Genomic DNA, 25,681 nt, shown 5'->3' with positions numbered 1-25,681 from the left:
CCAACGTGCCATCTGAGCCGGTCTTTTGGGAGAAAGTTTGTTTCATCAAAGCCACTTGAAATTCTTTACATTAAATTAATGGTCTCTAATGTCCATAACCGATAGACCATTTATAAATCGATGTTTCACAATTTTACTTCTATAGAAACATTCGTAACTGTACAGCTATTGCTGTCATCTGTTGTATGGCAGTGGTTATTTGAAATTTCGCCCGTCCTAATTTTTGGCAGTTTATGTTTGTTTTATATATCCGACACATTACAGTTTTTTAACATCTAAACTTCCTCTCTGATTAGCCCGACATTTTGATTTTTGTGTATCTTTTTGTTAGTGTTTCTATTTTATATAGATTTATTTTTTACAAAATGCCTATATAGACCAATACCAGGATTTTACTTCTTAAACTTCTGGAAGCCATACCCATACCCATGTTATACCCATATTTTGATGTGGTATCTATATAGTCTTGTGTCGTATTTTAATTTAGTGGCCTGAAATTAAAATGTAGAGTTCTTTCCCTAAAATGCTGAGGTTTATCATCGAGGCGTATCAAAATTAGAGTTCTTTTGGACATATAAACGCATATGGCAAAATAGAGTCGGTCTATTTTTGGAACACTACACCTTAAAACTACAATTGTAATACTGTTAAAATGAGATTTAGGTATACCACCTGGAGTCGACTCCGGAGTCGGAGTCGAGGCTAATAAGATATGCTGGAGTCGGAGCCGGAGTCGAGCAAAATTAACTCGACTCCACAGCCCTGGTACGCACTAAGACCTATCCAATGGTGGTAGTTTCGTTTTGGAACAATAGTCCCTTTTTTGTTAAACAAAATTTTAATTTTGCCGGTTTCTAAATTATTTTTGTGATGAAATTCGTTCAAATTAAGGATACTTAGGGCCGTCTTTATTAGATTAGCTGGACTTTCCCGAGCACAATCTTATAGCTCTTAACTCTACGAAGGAAAACTGCACTTTATGCAATTTAAACGAGAAAGAGACATTATTCCATTTTTTTGATAGAATATCCCAAGAGAATTTAAGGTTCGTAATTTTAAAGTGCAAACCTTAACACAATCAGAAATGGTTAACATCTTTAATGGAATCGGCGATAATGATTGTATTAAACTTGCCAAATATTTAGAGACAGCTTCAAAATTTTGAGCATTTCTGACAAATTTAACTTTGCCGCTATTGGAATTATGACAGACGGTCACTCACGATACATTTTTCTGGTTTACTAAGATACTTTTGTATTGTCAAATTAGTAAATCTAAAGATTTTATGAAATATCTTGTAAATGAAGTAATTGAATTGGTTTTTTTATCTACATTAGTACATAGCATCGCCGATATTTTTTAGTGGTCTTCGTTTATTTGATAATATCGTTATTGGGAAATAAATTTCGATAGTACCTTAAAAATAAAACTATCGATAGTTTAGCAGCTCTACTGTAGGTGCTTGTTAATATGAGCGTTGGTCTCCCGAAAACAAAAAGGAACCACTCAAATTTTTTATCTCAGCAGTGTTAGTTGGTATTCTCCAAATTCTCACAAACTGATGCCAACTGCTGGTTGTTGTTGTTGTTGTTGTTGTTGAGTGCAATCAAACTCAGTGTATGTATACCACCACACTCACTGTCACCGACTTTTGTGTGTAAAATTGCAATACGATATAAGCCACCGGTTGCAGTTCCCTGGTAGGCAACTTAACTTTTAAACTCGTTTTATAGCGATAGATGAATTTCAGGAGAGGAAGTAAATTTCAGCATCCTTTTTCAAGAATGAAGATAATGTATATCACGAAGTTTTGCATTACTCTCTTACAAAAAAAAGATGTTTTTGTTCTTGTAGCCCCTAGACGTATTTACAAATATAACCTGGTATATAGATCTTTCGAAATTTCTGCTTCCCATAAGAAATACGTAGGCACTTTTTGTTTTAGTGAAATTTTCGTGCTGTCTCTACTGTATGTGAAACCATGCTGGTGTTCTGCCATGACATGAAGTCTGATTTCAGTAATTTTTTTGTCAACCAATTCCAGTTACACTAAAGTATATTAAGGCCACTCTTCTGGTTACTGTCAGTGGTTGGCACAATTGTACCCGGCTGGAGAGTAGTATGTGGATACAATTGTAGCAGCATTGTCAATTAATGGGGGAAATGGGGGATACAGAAGTACTCGGACAGATTGATTTTAAATGTGTGTGTATAATAGGATTTGATTCTTTGTATTGTTAACGTTGGTAAAGCTTTATGCGACCAGATGTAAATGTATTGCAGACATTAATTATCATTATATAAGTACTTAAATATTTTCATTCGTATTCTTATAAATAATAACTTTCTTTTGTCCCGCAGATTTGTGTAGCAATGATTGCATACCTGAAGTCGAAATATTTTCTCTATTGGAGGAGCAAATACCAAAGTATAAAGTAAGATCAGATTTTCTTACAAACTTTGCCGGGTACTCAAATCAGGACTGGTATGTTCCAGCGCCAGCTCTGACAATCCCTGCGGATGGCCTCGGTTTGACAAAGGAGCAGACACGGGAAACTCTAAATTACTTTCGTACGTATATCATACAAAACACATTTAATGTATATATATTTCATAATACTAATCAGAACAGGTGAAAAACGGAACCCATACAACCAATCTTACGTCAAAAATTGTATCCCTGTTATCCACCTTTTCCGTTTAATAGACATTTTACTTTAAAAGTGATTGTAATACGCGATCTGATATTTTGTTTTGATAACTCTTCAGAGTTCTGGTTCACAAGTTCAAAAACGCAAATTGGATATTAAATTGCTAATTACAACTCCTAGAGATTTGAATTTGGAGGGGGATGAATATTGTTTGCTTTGCAAATTTCACTGCTAGAATCGTCTTCATCAAAATTGGGTCGAGTTCTTTGAAATCTCAAAGTAGTCGAAATATTTTTTCAACTCCTTTGGTATTTTCAGAACCCTATACAATCTCTGTTTTTTCAGTAATTTCGAATTTTGCCATGCAGTGTAATTTTTTTGGCTAATACTACATAAACGGCTGCACACATTTCGAAACCTTTAACTACCGATGTCCCCTAGAGAGGGCACGTATATATCGATATACACTGACCATACCGTATACCCAAATTTAAAATTTTTATGTCGTTTCGTAGAATAACACTTCCCTTCATCCAGAATAAAATCAATAACTCAACTAGAAATAGGTCACCCTAATTGCACAAGGGCAACATTAGAAAAAAATGGGGATTCCACTTTTTTCTTAGCAAAAACAGATGTTATGGAGAGGCAAAAATGTTGTCCAAAATGGTTGGAAAGACGCTGTTTCGGATTTCCACATCCTCAATTTCACTTTTAAAGTACTCAGCATTGAATAGCTTTGATATCATAATATCAATACAGAAATATTCTTTACACTCATAAAGGAAAGCCAATATCTGCTGTTGTATGTAGGTCTAACGAAATATTCGTAAAAGTTTTATGTTTTAAAATATTATTCAAAAGAATGCCAATGTATTTAAGGATTTAAACTAGAAGAAAACTAAATTTAATAGTAAAATAATTGAATAATGAATAGTAAATTTTTGGATGTGCTTGGGTTATGTTAATGTGAATTAACATACACTGTTTTGTGGTCGACCACTCCACTCCAGTAAAACGTACACTTGTCGATTGTGACAGAATATATGATTATAATTTTATTAGTGATCTACACAGCTCGTTTAATAATTCTCAAGTGAAATTTATACATACATACAAGTTTCATCATTCTGACATTTCATTACATCTTATTTTAAATATAGTTGCTACACTAACGTTAATTGTAATAAATAACTGCTACTCTTATTACACGCTTTCTTTTTGAAAATTTAAATACGTTAATTCTAACTTAAGTCCATAAGGCTAATTAATACTATGTAAATACCGACTTGGAGGTCTGAGGGAACGTCCACCACGCGTTGTGTAGGGTGTTGCATGACCTACATTTCGAGTGTCATGAGGGCAGTTATCTACCTCTCCCTCCGTCTGAAATTGCGCGTTACTATCTCTCTCAATATCTATACTCCCGTCCCTTATCTCTTGCCAATTACTGATATCATGATGTTCAATTGACGGACAGACGCTAGACATTCCTTCAGACGTCCCTTTAGCAAGATCTGCCTTAGCACTATTCGATGGTTTAATAAATCGGCGATTCCTATCCCTTACAATATATGATCTATCATTTACTTTTCTAACTACTTCTCCTTCATTCCATTCTTTCATATTCTTTCTAAAGACGTCCGAATCGTCAGGATAAAGGATAGGCCGTTCTTTTGCATTGCGATCATAATACTTTCTTTGAACTTCTTGCTTCTGTTCCAATCTTGCGTGAATTTAATTTTTTTCTATACCATTTGAACTCAAGATCTCGGACATGCACGGCAACCGCGTCCGGACATGTTGACCAAAGAATAACTGCGATGGAGACATTCCCATGCTGGCCAAGCAGTTGTGTTATACTCGAGGATCCTATACTGAAAATTGTCCACGTCATTAGCTAAATAGCACCGCTTCAAAATGTTCTTTGCAATAGCCCTTCTCAGCCAGGCCATTGCTCTGGGGGTAACGTGGGCTGGAGAAAGCTAATGTCACATTACATCTGACTGCAAACCTATAAAATTCGATTGATCCAAATGGGACATTGTCACAGCGAATCACAGATGGATAGCCTATCTTGCAAAAGAATCCTTCAAGCGCTTCCACTACACACTTGGCAGACTTCTAAGCCAAAAAGTCACAAAACACCATTCCCGAATAAGAGTTAATCATGCTTATCAAATCGTGGCCTGCGTATTCGAAAATATCAATCCCCACCCTCTGAAGAGGATACGTTAGAACATCATTCTGAATTAGGGGCTCCTTAGCATTATTCCGGCTGAATCTCTCGCAAACTGCGCAACCCCAAACTACCTACGTCAAATCGTTCGTCGTACCCGGCCAAAAATAAGGCATCCTACCTCGAGCCATCTTTTCTATACCAAGATGTGGGCCGTGTAATCCGTGGTATACCGAGCTCTGCAATTTTGTTGGAACAACTTTTAAAGTATATGATAGCAAGTCTATATTTTATTCGAATGAATAAAAAAATATGTCGATACAGAAAATCTACATGAAAAGTTACTATGTTGAAATACAATATTTTTGTAACAAGTGAAAACACACAAATTATTTCATACAATAAAATCCAATGTGTAGATAACAACCTCAATACTTTCCCTTGTTATTTACATCATTGCATTTGAAGACCAATATGTGAACATAGTAACTTGAATCGAATTGGTTGCAAAGGTTTTGTCATTATATCTGCCAGTTGTTCAGATGTGCTTATTTGTTGAACTTGCATTTCTTGGGCTATTACCTTTTCTCTTACAAAAAAGTGTTTAATTGCAATATGCTTAGTTCTTCGGTGTAGTTCCGGATTTTGTGCTAAACGTACAGCGGCAGAATTGTCTACTTGTAATATGGGTACACTGCTGATGTTGACTAGTTCTTTATAAAGTCGGTGTATCCAAATTATTTGTTTTGCTGCTTCTGAAGCTGCTACAATTTCTGCCTCCGTAGTAGAAGTTGCAACTGTAGTTTGGCGTTGACTTATCCACGATACTGCACCTCCACAATATTTGATAATAATGCCTGTCATTGACCTTCCAGTTTTTAAACATCCTCATTGTCAGCGTCACTATAGCACTCAAGTTCACGACCCAATTGTCGATCATAAACTATACCATAACTTAAGGTTCCACATATATAACGAAAAACACGTTTAACTTTCACAATGTCTTCTTGAGATGGGTTATCCAGTTTTCTTGACAAGACTCCAATACTATATGCTAAGTCCGGACGAGTGCCTAACATTAAATACTACATAATTGCCCCAACGGCTTGTCTGTAAGGAAAACCCCCTGAGTCCTTTTCTATACTATTTACTTGATCGCTTGATTTATGCATGGGAGTATCTACTTTCCCACAGGAACTGAAACCAAACCTATTCAAAATGTTCTTGGCGTATGATTTCTGTGAAATTGTTATTTTATCTTCATAATTACTTATTTCGATTCCAAGGAAAAACCTTGGCTCCTTCTGGACAATTTTAAATTCTTTCTTCACATCATATAGAAACTGTTCTAAATCATTGATGTCATATGCTGCAATCAATCCATCATCCACATAGAGAACTAGAAACAGTTTTCTTCCATTTCTTTCCCTGATGTAAAAGCTCGGATCAGATTCACTTGTTTTGAATCCATTCTTTAGAATGAACGATCCAAATCGTTTGTTCCAGCATCGCGGTGCTTGCTTTAGGCCATATAAACTCCTCTCAAGTTTACATACCTGTCTTGAACGGTTTTCAAATCCGGGAGGTTGTGTCATATAAATATTTTTCCAAATCATCTTGAGTCTCATTTTGGCGAAGTTCTTCAAGAGATTGATTGGGAGACTGATAGTTCTCATTGTCACTTTCATCATTGGTATTTTCATTTTCGTTATCTCTTTGATGACTCACTTGATTTTCCCTTTCGGTATCATTATTTTCTTTCTCATTGGAAAATTCTTCAGTTTCTTTGACGTTATATTTATTGCTATCTTTAAATGGCAAATAAATTTCCTTTGGAGTAACATCTTTAATATTGCATCCGTCCGATGTTTTGTTGGTTGTGTTTTCGTCAAATATAACATCTCTTGACAATTGAACACTTTCCGTTTCAGGTACATAAATTCTGTAGCGTTCATCGCCGTCGTAACCAACAAGATATCCTTTAAAAGCTTTCTTGTCTAGTTTTGTTCTTTTAACTTTTGGTATATGCGCGTAGCAGGTAGTACCAATAACTCTCAAATGCTTCAAGCGAGGCTTTTTCTTCATCCACAATTCGTATGGTGATATATCTTTAATGCATGACTTTCCCGTTCTATTTAAAACATAAATTGCCGTATTCACAAACTCAGCCCACAATTTAACTGTGAACTCTACATTTTGATTGCTATATTTAAATGTTCTAGCCATTTCTATTACAGTTCGATTTTCCCGTTCTGTGTTCCCATTCTGTTCCGGTGTATATGGTGCTGTCTTCCTTTGTGTTATTCCATAATGATCCAAAATGCTTTCGATTTCCTTATTGCAAAATTCTGTACCATTATCACTCAAGAACTCTTTTACAGTGTGGCCTAAATTCTTCGCATGAATTATCATTTTCTTCAATGAATCCTTAACTTCTGATTTATGTTCAATAAAGTATCCGTATCGGAACTTAGTAAAATTATCTTTCAAAATAACTAAATACATTTTTCCTTGAAAGGATGGTGGAAAAGGTCCACACACATCTGAAGATATTAATTCACCTGGTTTTGTTGGTATTTTCCTTGTACCAAATGGTAGCTTTTGCGCCTTTCCATATATGCATGGCTCACATAATTCTCTGTTGTCTTCAATTTTTACGCCAAATTCTTTTTCCACCATATGTTTGACATGTCTCTTGTCCTGATGACCCCATCTTTTGTGATAAAGTTGAAGTGTTGAGGAGTTTTCTGATGCTATATTGACTTTGTCTGTTGGAAATGGCTCGAAATCTGCTTTAAATAATGAGCCTTCTTTCACTCTGTAACCACATAAAACAACCTGACCATTTACTTCTAAGGTCGTATTCTAGGGTCGTATTCGATTTGAAGATGCTATTTTTATTTCTATCATGACTTGCCAACACTGAAAAAAGATTTCTGGATATTTCGGGGACATACCAGACATCACAAAGATTCATCTTTATAAGCTTGTTAACTTTTGAAACAATTGGAATTGTTCCTTTCCCTACGGCCTTTAGTAGTTCAGAACCTACTGCTTTTATAGTACAAGGAGTTTTGAATTCTTCAAAATCTGAAAACCAGTCTCGTGAATTTGTCACATGTTTTGTAGCACCATTATCTATCCACCATTCTTTACTTTGTGTGGTAGAGTTAGCTTCACTACTTAAAACATTGAGCGCTACACTTGAATTGATGTCTGTACTTTTCGGTGGTCGTCCATCTGCTATCCATTTCTTACAATCTCTTACCCAGTGACGCTTTTTGTGGCAATAGTTACAATTTCCGTAATTCTTTTTCGATGGAGCCTTGGGAGTTTTCTCAAATCTTCGCTTCTCATTTCTTGCTAGTAGTGCTTCCTGATCATCTGCTTTTCCTGAGGGTTTTTTAAAATTTATTTCATACATACACAATTGAACAGTTATTTCCTCCAGCGTTCGTGTCTCATCCTTCGTTATAAGCATCCAACTACTCTTAAAATTCTCGTACTCTTGTGGTAATATTTGCATAATCTTACAAATCAGCAAAATCTCTGGCAATTCCTGCTCGTTTTTGTTCTTGATCCCATTATTTAAGTCATTCCACAAGGTCTTGGGTTGAGCGACATGCATTGATACATCTAGCTCACTTACCCAGTTATACGAAAAGAAATCCATGCAGATTCTAAATATCTGGTCTTTAGATGAAGCCTCAAAGAGATTTTTCAATGTACTCCAAGCATCAAAAGCGGTTCCGGCGTCCATTATCTTCTGATATATTTCGTCAGACAGCGCACTTGTAATCATAGATTTAACATAACTGTTAGCTTTTCTATAGCGATCACATGCATCCTTGTATTGTTTTATTTCAGCGGGCGATGCACCATCTTGTATTGGCAAAGGACAAATGAGAGTACCATCGATAACTTCCAAAGCTCCTTCATGGTAATCCAACATATCTCGTATTTTTCTTCTCCATAATGGCCATTCTGCCTCACCTTTTAATGGCTTAATATGCTTAACCAAATCCATTATAAAATTGATTCTTTTAAATTTATTCGTTGAGAAGAAAATAAGATTTTTTTTGTTTTGTCTGGGCCGATAACCTTTTAAAGTATATGATAGCAAGTCTATATTTTATTCGAATGAATAAAAAAATATGTCGATACAGAAAATCTACATGAAAAGTTACTATGTTGAAATACAATATTTTTGTAACAAGTGAAAACACACAAATTATTTCATACAATAAAATCCAATGTGTAGACCTCAATAACCTCAATAGCAACCAACCGATGGTTTCTAAATAATAGCCCCTCCTCAAAATGAAGCTCGTGTCTATACTTATAGAACTGCTGACTTAAGCCATCAAATTTGTGATATGAGTGCCACCCTTCGTCCACATACCTTATCAACTTGTTATACACGTCATCTGCTCTAATAGCATCAGTGTACACTTTCTTGTTTCCCTCTGACATAATAATCTTTTCCGCCACAGAATGTATAACAGCCAACATATCTTCATCAAACTCAGAAATCCCGTTTAGTGAAGCGCGAGATAAGCAGTCGGCAATCGACATTTGTTTTCCAGGCCTATATGGTATAGTCAGACCGGGATACTTTAGAAGTGCCAAACATCCTTTGAAGACGAGGAGTAACATCATCTATCTCTCGCTTCATAAGCGTCTCAGGTTTTACAACCCCACACTCTATAACATGCCCCATAAACCTCTCTCTTCTCTTCTGACTATATTGAATCTTATCTAGGTTGAAACGAATATTATACTCCCTCGCACGCCTCATAACTACCTCCAGAGCCTTGTCATGATCCTCGTAATCCCTCCCAGTTATAGCAATATCGTCAAAATATACCAGTTATAGCAATATCGTCAAAATATACCGGGATATACACCCGGTATATCCCCGAAAATCATAACCATTCGCTTCTGAAAAAGTTCCGGGCACTATTTATGCATTATGATCCATCGATATCGTCAAAATGGAGTCATAAATGTCGTCAAATTCGAACTGTTCTTATCGAGTTCCAAATGCAAAAACCCACTACTGAGATCAACAACTGTAAAAACGAACATGTTCCCGGACATTTTCCTATACCTTCGAACAGGTCTGCAATTAGAACGACAAACTCAAATGCACTGGACTGGACGTTTTATAAGACCAAAGGAAATACATGACTCCAAACCTAACAACGGCTCAAACTCATCACCCACAACAACAAACCTCGCAGAGTGTTCCACATTATTTTCCCGATCAACACACACAAGCACAACACAACCATATGTCACCACGGGATTTGAGTTATAATCAACTACATTGATTTCACCTTCACGCTAAATTGGAATTAACCAAACGTCTTGGCAGACAATTTACATCTGCACCTGTATCTAATTTAAAAGGCAATCCTTAATCCAGTATTTCTCAAACCATCTATTACACAATTTACTTACAACATTTTCCGAACTTAAACTATTTATACCAGGGACCTTAAATAATGTTTCTGACTTACTAACATACAGCCTGGTTCCTGATTTTCAATAGTATGGACCATGGTGTTACTGTTCTTCCCAAATGACTGATTCGAGTGGCTATACTTCATAAAATGACCTTTCCTCGGTGACATACAACATTTGTTGCGGGGCAGGATGCCAGGTGGCGAAAATTGTATGGCTGACCACAATTAAATCATTTCTGCGATTTCATAACATTGACCTGATCTGCTTCCCTCACTGTTTTGTTGACAGTATTTCTCAGATTTGAGGTTTCGGATTCCAATACACGCTTATCTCCCTCTGCTGCCTCGAACACTTTGCACATGTCAATTACGTCTGCTAGAGATGCATCTTTTCTGTCCAGTAATTTCAGCTGGATATCTTTGTTGTTTATTCCTATCTTTGCATTTTGGACAATTAAAGTCGCAATATTGTACCTGAGTTCTTAAAGCTGTTTCGATCTCTGTAAACCTTTGACCTTCTTGCTGAAAAATTAAATTGAACTTAGGTTAGGTAAACACCAGGAAATAATGAATTGAAAACTTCTAAGCCACGATCTCCAATTAGCCATAAGAATGTAGCAATTTTATTATTTTCCTTCAGTGCATTTTTAAACTGTTGCTTCCACCTTGGCCAATCCTTTTCCAAATTAGAACAATCAAGCTGCTGAATGGAGTTGCAAATATTCGTCATTACATAATTCATTTAATTCCGTACACGTGTTGGGAATTTAAGTTATTCTCTGCAGTTTTCATTTATACTTTGCAGTTTCCTTTTTATTTTTATTTTGTTATTTTTTTTTTTTACTTGTTGCTGGCTTTTGAGTTAACTCCTGACACCATGTTTTGTGGTCGCCCACTCCACCCCAGTAAAACGTACATTTGTTGATTGTGACAGAATATATGATTATAATTTTGTTAGTGGTCTACACAGCTCGTTTAACAATTCTAAAATGAAGTACATACACACATACAAGTTTCATCATTCTGACATTTCATTACATCTCATCAGAGAGAATAAAAACACAAGAGGACGAAAATTTCTCTTCTACAAAAACAACAAATGTCAACCGTATAGATGTCGCACAATGCTTGCAGCTTTGGTATTACCGACGTTGCGGTCGAAGTGCTGTTTTGATAAATTGTTAATAAAGGCATCGGCAGTTATAATTTCAAATTGTCTGCCAAAAAATTTAATGGAATGAAATCATTAATAAAAAAGAAAATTTGTTACTACAAAGTAGGTTTTAAATCCTCTTTTCTTCACGTTTCGTAAAGTCTGCAGAGAACTGAACTGGGTGACGCCGACGCAAACTGTATGATATTTGAGAGAAGCACCGACAAAAACTGCATGATATTAGAGAAATTTTCTCATGACTGCCACCTACTGACGCAGTTTCGCTTGACAGTTTCGTTCTCTTGTTTTCTTAATACTCTCTGATTTCATTTTGAATATGGTTGCCACACTAACGTTAATTGTAATAAATAACTGCTACTCTTATTACATATACCAATTAAAAAAAACGTAATAAAAAAAATCTGATGCAATGCTTCTCTTTTTAAACTGTTTTACATTTCTACCTCTGCTGGATCTGGTAACCTAATTCTATTATAGAGATAGTTTGGTTTATGTTTATGTAGGAATATTATAGACATTAAGCGGTGTATTAAACCTATATCCGGAGTCTTAAAATTGTGAAACATGATTACTTCTGCGTAAGCTATGCACATAACAAACTATAGTGTGGAATGTCACATTAAGTTTACTTTGCACTTTGCAAAGAGTAATTTTGAATATGTCTGTCCAACAACTGTGTTCACATGACTTGACCAACTAAAAATGCGGTTAAACACTACCCCCAAATTCTTAGAATGTAATTGTTCGGTAGAGAGAATCTTCTGCTCGTATATATTATTAAACAATTAGAATTATGTTGATTAAGGAGTGGAACGAATTTCTCTTTGTGGGAATTTAACATGTGGAACGCATTCCTAAACACAATTTTTCTTAAAAATAACCAATTTAGTGGTGGAAAAATTGTAAAACGTCGTCAATTATTTTATATGTAGGAATACCAAGCTTTATATCGGCGAAAAAATGTCTCTTATTGGTCTACGGTCGTATAAAAAGTCAGTATATACTGAAGTAATCGATATAAGATAGTAAAATGAAAAAATTCAAGCATCCAATGGGTACGGAAATCTACTTCAGAAAAAGTTGTTTAAAAAGAGAAAGCATTTTAAAGAGAAAATGTAAAGTAAAAGATTTGTCGGAAAAGCCTAGTTTTCGAGATATTGATCCCTGAATATAGGTATTTTCAGTTTTTTGTTAATTCTGGCAGCAATTTTTCATGATGTGAATGAAATTTCTGCGATTTTGGTAAAACTAGTACATTTTTAATAGAAAATATTATGTAAAAATTTTGTTGGAAGAGTGTAGTTTTTCGAGATATCGACCCTTGAAAATTGGCGAATAGGTATATATGATAATGGAAACTTTAGGGGCCGATAAAATGGTTTTGTCCTTATAGTTAAGTGATTCAACTTAAAAATGGGTATCTTTTCATGAAAGAAGGCTAGGGTCAATTCTAAAAAATTCTTAAAATTAATTAAATAGTCTTTAAATTTGTGGAGTTTTTGTATCTTGACCACAAACCAAAATAGCGTTCAAAAATAGAAGAGTTTTTTCAACATTTTATTTTAAAAACGTATACACATAACAATTTCTACTTAAAGTCGAGTCTGAATTTGGAAATTTTAGTTGTAGTTAGCACGTTTCTAAAGCACTGTGATAGCTCATGAAGAAAAAGCTGAAAAAACGAATAAATTCAAATTTGACTCGGAATCAATACCAAAATCATTAGTGTACAAAATCTTTGGAACCGAACATAGAAATAATTAAGGAAATAAAGTTTTGAATGTGGTATTATTTTTTAACATCAAAAAAATGCAATAAAAAACAAATCTGCTATTTATTCATGGAATGGATTTACATTTACGAAAATTGGACAACAATAGATTTGTATGGGAAATATTCGAATAACGAATTTATCATTAATTCAGTTAAAACTAAATATATTGATATTTTCTAATACAGTTCTATGTGACATTGGACTTGTTGATGATTAACCAGCTGATAATTGGAAGTTTACGGGGAAAAAAGTTTTTACTAGGAAATATAAATGAAGGACTTCCAGTAAAAATTTGTGATAGTAATCAAATGTATCGAGTACGCAAACAGAGCTAATATGACTTAGATTTTCTTACAGTCTCACAGAAATGGAAATAAAATGAATACAATTAAAATAATATGCATTTTAAGTGAAATAAAGCCTTTATGTTTGTTAAATTTCAATCAAAAATGTGACTTTTGATACAAAAAAAGCTTTTTTCTGGCTATTTTTTAAATTTTTTTAGCTTTCTTTGGCTAATTTTTGGACAAATCTAGCGATTTTTGGTGAAACAATTCCGGCAACGCCGCTGAGACTACTTATGTACTTGGTAGAGCATTCTGCGAATTTTCACGACTGAAAGTTTTTATGTAAATAACGTCTCTGCCAAAAGCCGTAAAATTTTTTGCTCCTTTGATTTCATAACTCCTTCATGGTCATTCTAAAACTGACTTTTGAAATCAAGTTGTGAAAAATTATACGTGCGAAAATGGTACTGCCTTCCTAATACGGTTTTTTTTGCAAAGATTTTTTATTTAAATTTGAAGGAATCAAGGAAAATTTCACTATATGATTTTTCTAATAAGAGTAAAGAAAACATATTTATGATGGAGTTTTCCGAAAAAGCAAATTAGTGTAAATTAATATTTGGTGGCAATTCCACCAATCAATCAATCGTTCCAAACGATTGTCAAATGAAAAGAGCATACTCCCGATTTAAAGACGCAGTAAGTTTTGATTTCTATATGTTTTTCTTATAAAATTTGTATGTATATTTAAGAAAACGTAGAGCAATTGCGATCTTTATTTGAATATCTCTATGATTATTTTTTTAATACTAGTTAGGTCTATATACAAAAGTTTGTAAAATGTTGTTCAGCTATAAAATTGTCGCAGAGATGTGCGCGCGTTTAAGATATGGCTTACGCTCGTGATTGAATGTCGGGAATTCAACTAAGAGAACAAAAGTAAATTATTTATCAAATCATTCTCGTGCGACGTACATACACATAATTGTTTATCTACCTCGTTTTATACATTCTCGACTATTTTAATACAGTGCACTCGCGGTAACGAGTGCACTACTCCGTAATGCTGAAAAACATGAAATTTTACGTTATATGTAGATTCATAATGCCAAATATAATTTCTTCAAATACACTTACGAAACTTTTGAGTGATCTAGTTTGGCTTTTTTCGTGAATTTTAATTATTAATTTAAATTGCTTTATAACTACATACCCACTGATATTTGTCCGATCTCTTTTTTTATTTTCTTCATGAAATTAAATTAAGTTTTTAATATTACTAATAACAAAAATAAAAGACTATCATGCTAGAACGTGTAAAACTCCCGAATATGGCTATGTTTTATTCTGAAATTCGCTGAAGTTCGCTAACGTGAACTCTCTTGGTTTTAATTAGTTCACGTTACCGCGAGTGCATTGTATTTCTAACTTTAACTTACAAATAGTGAACTAACAGAAGTCAAACAATTTCAAATAACCTGTTCTCTTAAATACATAGCAAGAATGAAAAACAGTACTCACAATAGAGTATATCCCAATACATACCTATACTTTATTGAATATGAGAGAGCAAACATTGCATCAATGTCAGTTTCCAGTTATGCCAATTTAGTGCTTTTTGATTTCCAAAAGCATCAAATTGACGGTTTAGTAGCTTAAAAAAATTGGTGATTCGTATTCTACTCGTGGAAAGCTGTCTCCACCAGTGCTTGGTATATTCCCCCAAGCCGATTTTTGACACAGTGGCTCAAATACTAAAATCGGACTAAAATCTGACTTTGTGTTTAAGGTCCAATTTTCTCAAAAACTGTTAACCAATCGGATAAAGTTATTTCAGATTCGTATTCTACTCGTGGAGAGCTGTCTTCACCAGTGCTTGGTATATTCCCCCATGCCGATTTTTGACGCAGTGGCTCAAATACTAAAATCGGACTAAAATCTAACTTTGTGTTTAAGACCCAATTTTCTCAAAAACTGTTAACCAATCGTATAAACTAATATCAGATTCGTATTCTACTCGTGGAGAGCTGTCTCCATCAGTGCTTGGTACATTCCCCCCATGCCGATTTTTGGCATAGTGGCTCAAATACTAAAATCTGACTTTCAGCTTAAGACCCAATTTTCTCAATAATTGTTAACCAATCGGATAAACCGATTTCTGATTCGTATTCTACTCGTGGAGTGCTTGGTATATTCCCCCCATGCCTTGGTATATTCCCCCCCATGCCGATTTTTGACACAGTGGCTCAAATACTAAAATCCGACTAAAATCTGACTTTCAGCTTAAGACCCAATTTTCTGAAAAACTGTTAACCAATCAGATAAACTGATTTCTGATTCGTATTCTACTCATGGAGTGATGTCTCCACCAGTGCTTGGTATATTCCCCCCATGCCGATTTTTGACACAGTGGTCGGTGCTATATGGAGTTAGCGGCCAAAAATATTTCCCGTAGAGGTATCATCGTGAAACTTCGGTCAAGGCTTTATAATTATGTCAGGACTATTTAATGATAAAATGGGATTGATTGATGACGGTTTAGTATAGCCCCCCATATAGACCGATCTCCCGATTTTACTTCTTGGGCTTCTAGAAACTGTATTTTCTATCCGATTTGGCTGAAAATTAATATCTAAAGGTATTTTAGGACCAAAAGTAGGTGTGCTGAAAATGGTGTGTATCGGTCAATGTTTTGGTATAGCCCCCATATGGACCGATCTCCCAATTTTACTTCTTGGGCTTCTAGGAACCATAGTTTATATCCGATTTCCCTAAAATTGGAAATCTAGAGGTATTTTAGGACCACAAATAGGAGTGCCGAAAATGGTGTCAATCGGTCCATGTTTTGGTATAGCCCTCATATAGACCGATATCCCGATTTTACTTCTTGGGCTTCTAGAAACCGTATTTTCTATCCGATTTGCCTTAAACTTCAAATACAGAGGTATTTTAGGACCACAAGAATGATGGTTTGAAGAAAATGATGGTTATAGGTTCATGAATTGGTATAGTCCCCATATATACCGATCTTCCGATTTTATTGTTTTGGCTTCTAGAAAACGTAATTTCTATCCGATTTGCCTAAAATTTAAAATCTAGAATTATTTTAAGATCACAAATAGATGTAACGGAAATGAGGTGAATCAGCCCATGTGTTGGTATAGACCACGTATAAACCGATCTCCCGATTTTACTCCAAGGGCAGTAGTTTTTATCCGATTTTCATGAAATTGTAAAACAAGATTGTTTTGAAAATTCGCTTTATTTTCATCTATATATTTTGAACCAATTAACTTATCACAGATCCAATTATACACTTTTGTTCGTCATCTCAATGCCTTGCATTCAAGTACAAACAACGATATAATCGGACATTTCTAGCTCGAGGTATAATTTGTTTAGTGGAAAAGTCAGAAAAACTAAAAATAACGGGATATCTCAAAAACGGTTTCATAAAAAATTTTTTAACCTTCATTTTCAAATTCAGCAGATCAAAATACATAAGAAAAGTCATCAAATGTACATTTTCAGTGTAACTAGTGTTAACAAACACCACACAAAAATTCATATTTGGATATAAAAAACAAGACCACTTCGGTATTAGGGAGATAACACAAAGGGGGGCAAAAGAAAGCAGCTGATTTTTGTCAATTTAGAATCTTGAAATATTAACTAATAAACCACAAAAAATCCCATTGGAGACTTCAGGGGGGGACACAACTAAAACTCTACATACAATTTACATATAAGAACGAACGAACACGAAACAATGAGACTGACAAAAATTGATTTTATAACAAATTTAAAACAATTTTTACACACTTTTTTATTTTAAAATATAGTTAATACCATTTAATTCAATATTCATTTCGATTTATTTCGATATAATTTTTTTCTTTTGTTTTATTTATTTAAAAGTGCACTTAATTTTATACTTTTTCACACTTCAAAAACCAACTGCTTACTTGCTCTCTTTTTGAAGCCGTTCTTAAAGAGTACAGATGGAATAAAACAAAAACAAATACACATTGTAAAACCTTGTTTGCATAAGAAACAGTGATGCCACACTTTTTGACAAATTTCTAACTTTCATTTTTTATTTTTGTCCAAAAGGATCGACCACTGTGCAGTGGCTCAAATACTAAAATCGGACTTTCAGTTTTATAACGCAAGTTTTGGCCAAATATGTTATGTGAGATATTTAGTAAATCTTTAATTTTTTTCAGTGCCTCATACATATTTCTATTATATTGTTTTACATTCGTCTGCTGACAATAGTTTTTGTATTAAAAAAATCATAATTTTATTTAATATTCATTTATCCTACGTACGTGACTTAACTATGTTCATTATTTAGCTGAGCTGTTGTACAAACTGAACATAGCTCAGCTTGTGTCTCCGCTAAGATAAAGTTAACATGCAAAAACTTGGATGGAAAAGTGTTAAAGCCTTGATTGTGTAACATACCATTTCATTTCAATTCAACTCATTTTTATACCCTGCGCCACACTGTGGAACAGGGTATTATAAGTTAGTGCATATGTTTGCAACACCCAGAAGGAGACGAGATAGACACGTCGTGTCTTTGGCAAAAATGCTTAGGGTGTGCTCCTGAGCCGATATAGCTATGTCCGTCTGTCCGTGAACACATTTTGTTTTGGCTCAGAATAGAACCCTATTGATTTTGGAAGAAATCGGTTCAGATTTAGATATAGCTCCCATATATATATTTCGCCCGATATGGACTTATATGACCCCAGAAGCCCGAGTTTTACCCTAATTTGCTTAAAATTTTGCACAAGAAGACCAATTAGTACTATAGTCAAGTGTGCAAAATTTTGTTGAAATCGGTTCAGATTTAGATATAGCTCCCATATATATCTTTCGCCCGATATGGACTAATACGGTCCCAGAAGCCAGAGTTTTACCCCAATTTGGTTGAAATTTTGCACTAAGAGTACAATTAGTAGTGTAGTCAAGTGTGCTATTGTGTTTTATTGAAATCGATTTAGATTTAGATATAGCTCCCATATATATCGTTCGCCCGATTTACACTCATATGGCCACAGTGGCCAATCTTTTACTCCGATTTGATTGAAATTTTGCACAGGGAGCAGAATTAGCATTGTAGCTATGCGTGCCAAATTTGGTTGAAATCGGTTCAAATTTAGATATAGCTCCCATATATAGCTTTCGCCCGATTTACACTCATATGACCACAAAGGCCAATTTTTTGCTCCGATTTAGTTGAAATTTTGCACAGGGAGTAGATTTAGCATTGTAGCTATGCGTGCCAAATTTGGTTGAAATCGGTTCGGATTTAGATATATCTCCCATATATAGCTTTCGTCCGACTTACACTCATATGACCACAGAGACCAATTTTTAACTCTAATTTAGTTGACATTTTACACAGGGAGTAGAATTAGCATTGCAGCTATGCGTGCCAAATTTGGTTGAAATCGGTTCAGATTTAGATATAGCTCCCATATATATGTTTTTCTGATTTCGACAAAAATGTAAAAAAAAATCGCCACTGCTTAGTCAAAAAGTTGTAAAAATTACTCTAATTTTCCTAAACTGCTAATACATATATATCGAGCGATAAATCCAAATAAACTTTTGCGAAGTTTCCTTGAAATTGCTTCAGATTTAAATGTTTCCCATATTTTTTTACTAACATTGTGTTCCACCCTAGTGCATTAGCCGACTTAAATTTTGAGTCTATAGATTTTGTAGAAGTCTATCAAATTCTGTCCAGATCGAGTGATATTTAAATGAATGTATTTGGGATAAACCTTTATATCTAGCCCCCAACACATTTGACGGAATCGAAAATTTAGATCTACAAAGTGGTGCAGGGTATAATATAGTCGGCCCGCCCGACTTTAGACTTTCCTTACTTGTTTATTAATCAATCCAGGCCCACATATTGACAGAAATACAATTCATGAGACTTATATAGATATCCTAGACTAAAATTTGAAAACACACTTGCCCTAATAAGCCTTGATTGTGTACCATTTCATTTCAAGTCAATTCATTTTTATACCCTTCACCAGTACTGTGGTACAGGGTATAATAAGTTTGTGCATTTGTATGTAACGCCAAGAAGGAAAAGTCTGAGACCCATCGTTTAGTATACCGATCGGCTTAGAATTGACGTATTTATCAACGTATTTTCTCAAAAATTCCGGCAGCCAAATATTTTGGGGCTTTGGTAAGATATGAAAAATATCAGCCAAATCGGTTCAGATTTTGATATAGCTCCCATATATATCTTTCGTCCGATTTGTACTTATATGGCTTCAAAAGCCAGAGTTGCTTCAAATTTTGCATAAGAAGTACGTTTAATAGTATCGTTAAGTGTGCCAAATTTGGTTGAAATCGGTTCAGATTTAAATATAGCTCCCATATATATGTACGCCAGAGTAGGGGAAATGTGGTAGAATGTTTCATATTTTAGACCCATTTTCAATGGGAGTTTCCTCCAATTGACTCGATAGTTTCCACAGAGAATATATTTAATATGATATTTAAGTGTGTCATCTTGATCTAATATGGCCAAAATACCGACATTTTACACAAAATTGTGTGATGATTTCCCCATATCGTAGCCATATCCTACACACTGTAATATCAAACTTTCCACAGAATGGTCGTATTTTAAATAAAGCTCCGACTTGTGGAAATATCGCCCGAATTGGCCAAATAATATATCACAACCCACAATTGACCACATATCTTGGCGAGATTTAGCCAATATCCTTGTAAAATCGCCTCTTCTGAGTAGCTGAGTAGCAGATAACACAAATTTTGGTATACATAATGGTGAAGGGTATAATATAGTCGACCCCGCCTGACTTTAGACTTTACTTACTTGTTTATTAATCAATTCAGGCCCATTTCGGAAAACGCCCTAATAAAACCCAATTATATTAAATTTAAATGCCATAAAGCTAAAATTGTTAGCGAAAACTATTACGGTAGGTTTAATTTAACACAGAGAAATGCTGAAGAAGCTTTTTATTAAAAATATGTTCTTCTTTCAATCTTTAATTCATTCCAAAATAATCGGTAAAAAAGCTGATTTTCGGAACATAGAACCCATTTTTTGTCGGTGAAATTAAAAGTAAATCCGAAAAAATAGAATGAAAATATAACTTATTTAGTTATTGAGCTCCAAAACTATAAATCAAAAGTTTATTTTCTTAAAATAAAGTATTACCTTCTTTTACAGTTTTTTTTTAACCATAAACGTGAATATAAGTTCGAGTTTAGCCGCTAAAATCAAAAATAAGTATGTAAAAGCCGAATAACTTTATAGGTGTTTTTGTGTTTTTTTTTTGTTTTTGTGCACATTTTATTATAACTTGAAAGGTAATGATACAAAGTAACAATTGAAATTTTCTTTGAAGATAATTTTCTTTAAAATGAATTATTAAAGAAAAGTAACCTTGAAAAAATTGCAATTTTAGCGCAAACATATTTTCGCGTGATATTGCGAACTAAAGGCCTGCTTTTACAGTTAACCATTTGTCGTTAACATTTAGATTCCACCATGAAATTTTTCCGTACTTTATACCCTAAACCACATAGTGGTCAGGGTGTAATAACTTTGATCTGCCAAAAAATGTGCCTACCAGAAATATTGATTTTAGACCTCATAAAATATATACCGATCGACTCACCTCCTGAGTCGATCTAGCGCTTGGTGTCCGTCCGTCCATGTATTTGTTTTCGCAGGATTCCGGTCGCAATTATTAACCGATTTTAATGGAATCGGAAACCGATCTTATTCAAATTTAGCACAAGACAAATTCCTGTAATATCAACAAAACCTGAAAAATATAATCCTAATCGGTTCAGATTTAGATATAGCTCACATATATATGTATCGCCCTATTTTGAAAAATTTACCCATTATAACTTTATTTCCGACCATAAAAGCTTTATTTAGTACCCGATCTTACTCTAATTGAGCACAAGGTGACCTGTGGTATCAACCAAATCTGGAAAATAGCATCCAAATCGGTTCAGATTTAGATATAGCTCCCATATATATGCATCGATCGATTTTCCCAAAATTGGCCATAATACTCTTATAATTTAGAAACCAATGTTGCTCAAATTTCAAATGTACATGTATTAGCCGATCGTATTTAGACTTACATGTAGCTCTTACATAAATCTATTGCCCTATTTTCAGAAGTTTGGATTTATTACCCACACTAATTGAGCGATTTCCTCTTTTTTTAATAATCAACTCAATTTTAGCGGCATACTAATGCTGTAGGTCCAGAATCAACTATAGCTCCTAATATCAGACATTTCTGTTTAGATTGTTATAAAACTCCCATAACCATGTACCTCTTAATGTTCTTAAATATGGGAATGTGGGTTTCCCCAAACCTATGCCATTGATACCCTAAGCAATGTTTACTATTTCAGTATGGGTAGTTTAGGGAATGATATAGTCGGCCCCGCTCGACTTTCTACTTTATTCACTTGTTTTATTATGTGCTCGTTTAATAATATATTGAGATTAAAATATATTTTTATTTATTATTTTAGTCAAGAGACTATTATATTTTCGCGGTTTTAGGGGAATTGAAGTTTTAGTTTCCCCCTATTTTCTTCGTTTATACTTCATTTCCGGAACTGTCTAACTATATTTGGCACGGACTTGTCGTCTATGTATATATTATCTATGGCATTATATCCTCTAAAGGACGGTATTAATGTCGCATTAAAGCTGGGTACTATGTTCTGTTTCCACTCTAAAAGCCAACTTATTCTCACGGTTACTTTTTTGAAACAATTTAAAAGGAAAACTTGTCCATCCAAGTTTTGGCAAGATTGTATAAACATTTATTTGTCTTCATGTATATTTTCGCATTTTTAATTTTGCATTTTAATGGAAAAAAATGAACATTGTACCCACCTTAACGCGCTTAAATAGCCATTTTCTCATGGATTTTAGCGGTTAATCTCGAACTTAATACCAACCTTTATTCTACTTTTTACACATTTTTAATTTTAGCGGCTAAACTCGAACTTAATACTAACTTTTTTTTACACATTTTTGATTTTAGCGGCTAAACTCGAACTTAACACCCACATTACGAGGTTTACAAGTGTGAATATGCCGTTTATTTTATAAGTTATTGTTTTCGTTAATTAATTGAATTGTTCAACCGTCGAACGGAACGGACGTGTTTTTTAATAGCGGATAAACTCATCGTAATAGGTACCTACTAAGAATTTCAAGTGTGGTGGGATATTAAGCCACCATGCAGCGAAATTCAAAGTCATCCACTGGGTTGCTAACTTCAGGGCCCAGTGGACGGGTATCGACTGGAGTTATAAATTTGGGCAATGACCAAGAGTTAGGCCCAATTAGTCGACCTGTAGACGGGTCGACAGGTCGCGACACTTTGACAAGTCGTACTTTTTCTAAGGTAACGGCATCAAAAGGAGGTAATCCCTCACGAAAGAGATTCAAGGAACGCAGAAATGCTTTGTTTATCCTAAAGAAGTTAGGATCAGTCGACCCAAGCACGCTGTCGGCTAAACAAAGCGATTCCTTAAAATGGGCTCAATGAATTCTTGAGGCTGGAAAAAGGGAACGATCACCGGATGAGCTGCCATCCTCCAAAAGGGATCAAAGATCGTTTGCCTCAGTTGCTAAAGACAGCCTTGTGACGGCTATCATTAATAAAGGAGCATTGGACGGTATGGTTCCAAAGCAAAAATGGGGGGAAATTGAGAATGCTCTGTCTGTCGTCTACTCACAGGTGCTGGAAAAGTTTCCCGGTCCAGATCCTCGACACCAAGAGGCTGGTTGGTATCAAGGACGATTTAAGCTAGTCGCATTTGAGGACAAGAGGTCTATAGAATGTTTTAAAGCTGCTCTGATAGTAATTGGTGAAGTTTGGGAAAGAGCTGCTCTAGAGTTAGTCGAGAAGAAAGACATACCGGCCACACCTAGAGCATATGCGATGCAATCCAGATCTTCCAACAGCTGATTGGAAGGTTGGCCGTTTGGATGAAGTGGATGGACCAAGACGGCATGCAGTGTTTATATTGAACACTCAGTCTTTGCCACATCTAGCAAAGTCCCAGGACCGTGTATGTTATGGCTTTCATTATATCCAAATGAAGGTATATAAAAACGATCAGCTAAAGGATTCAGAAATGGACAAGCCTCTGTCTGAATCAGAAGTAAGCGGATCCTCTTGCGATGTCGAGGGAGATACCAAAGTTGAAGACATGGATTGATACCGTATGCGTGAGGAGGCTTCTACTGCCTCAGAACTCACCAAAGTTGAACCTATGGTTATTGCGGGAGTCACCGAGATCTCTGAAGAGGACATTCTTGATGACTCGATTGAAGCGGCTGATGTGACGGTTGTTGAAAATCTCGATGGTCCTACGGATCCTCCAGATAAATCTTCATCATTGTAAGGCTGCATGTGCTGCCTTAAAAGTTCTCCTGATGAAAGGGGACATAGACATAGTTCTTATTCAAGAACCATATGTTTATAGAAACAAAATATGTGAATTAAGTACTCCGGGGTTCAAACTATTGCAGTATACTGGTAATGATGTAATTCGAGCCTGTATAATTGCTAAAAACGAGCTTAACTTGTTTCTGCTTCCTTCAATGTGCAATGAAGACACTGTCGTTCCCAAATGCAAATATTGGGTATCTTCAGTCTATATGGGACATGACAGGGAGATGCCTCCATATGCCGTTAAGACCTTAGTTGAGGAGTCACTGAAAACAAAGACGAAACTCATTATGGGATGCGATGCGAATGCGCATCATAGTATATGGGGAAGTAGTGATACTAATGCAAGGGGAGAGTCGCTAATAGAGTTTATTTTGCGTACTAATCTGGTAGTTTGCAACAAGGGAGATGCCCCACCCTTTGTCACTAAAAACAGGCAAGAGGTTTTGGACATCACCTTGGCCTCGCAAGAACTGAATGAAATGATATCTGAGTGGCAGGTTTTAAGTGAGCACAGCTTCTCAGATCATCGCTACATCAGTTTCAAATTTGATGTTCATATCACCAAGACCATATTTCCGCCAAATGTTAGGAAAGCTGACTGGAATAGGTATAGGGAATCGTTCAATATGATGATACCGGAAATAACAGAGACAAATATGAGAAATGTGCAAGATATCAAACACGCAGTGGAGCGGATTACTAAGGCCTTCAACATCTCACTGAAAGCTGCATGCCCTGGGGGGAAGCCAAGGGGGAAAAATCGACCACCACGGTGGTCTACGGAATTAAGTAATATGAGGAAATCCTGCAGGAAGATCCTTAACAAGGCAAAGTTCACCAGAGCCCCTGAGGACTGGGACGCTTACAAGAAGAATCTGAGAGGATATAAGCGAGAACTGAGAAAGGCTCAGCATAACTCTTGGAATGATTACTGCAGCAGTATTGAGAATACGTCCGAGGCTTCCAGACTACGGAAGGTTCTAGCATCCACCAACTCCGTTCCAGGTTTCATTAAAACATCGGAGGGCAATTGGACAACATCCAGTGAGGAGACGCTGGAGGTACTATTGGACACACATTTTCCTGGAAATCAGACGGTACTGCGGTGCCACAGTTGCTCAGCGGTCGTTTCCTGTCGAGGAAATTGTATCGGAAACTAGAATAAGATGGGCGCTAGATAGCTTTGGACCATTCAAATCCCCCGGACCTGATGGAATTACTCCGGCGGAGTTACAAGCAGTAACTGACAAAATTATCCCCTGGTTGTCGGCTATATATAAAGGATGTATCAACTTATCATATATCCCAGGAAAGTGGAGGGAAACAAAAGTCGTTTTCATACCTAAAGCGGGAAAAGCCACTCACTCGAGGGCGAAGGATTTCCGACCAATCAGCTTATCCTCATTCCTACTTAAGACTCTGGAGAGGATGATAGATATTTATCTTAGAACTAGCATCGATTCAAGTTTGTTCTCGAAACGACAGCATGCATACTCGAAGGGCAGGTCTACTGAGATCGCACTACATGAACTAGTCAGCTTTATTGAAAGCTCACTATCTGTCAAAGAATACACAATCGTGGCGTTTCTAGACATCGAAGGGGCGTTCAATAATGTCCATCCGAGCTCGAT

The 25,681-nt window shown here is 35.5% G+C and overlaps 1 protein-coding gene across 6 annotated transcripts in view; it reads left to right on the top strand.

The window, feature by feature from the left end:
- milt (trafficking kinesin-binding protein milt) overlaps positions 1-25,681 on the top strand; it is a 149,493-nt gene that overhangs the window by 99,262 nt on the left and 24,550 nt on the right. For all 6 annotated transcript variants that reach the window (XM_075295602.1, XM_075295601.1, XM_075295605.1 and 3 more), the window contains one exon: positions 2,362-2,571. In XM_075295602.1, coding sequence (XP_075151717.1) covers positions 2,362-2,571 — 210 coding nt within the window. The remainder of the gene's footprint in view (positions 1-2,361; positions 2,572-25,681) is intronic.

The sequence above is a fragment of the Haematobia irritans genome, chromosome 2 (assembly GCF_050003625.1).
Source record: "Haematobia irritans isolate KBUSLIRL chromosome 2, ASM5000362v1, whole genome shotgun sequence".
NCBI classification, from domain to species: domain Eukaryota; kingdom Metazoa; phylum Arthropoda; class Insecta; order Diptera; family Muscidae; genus Haematobia; species Haematobia irritans.
The sequence above is the reverse complement of the archived record's forward strand: the minus strand, read 5'-3'. Positions and strand labels throughout refer to the sequence as shown.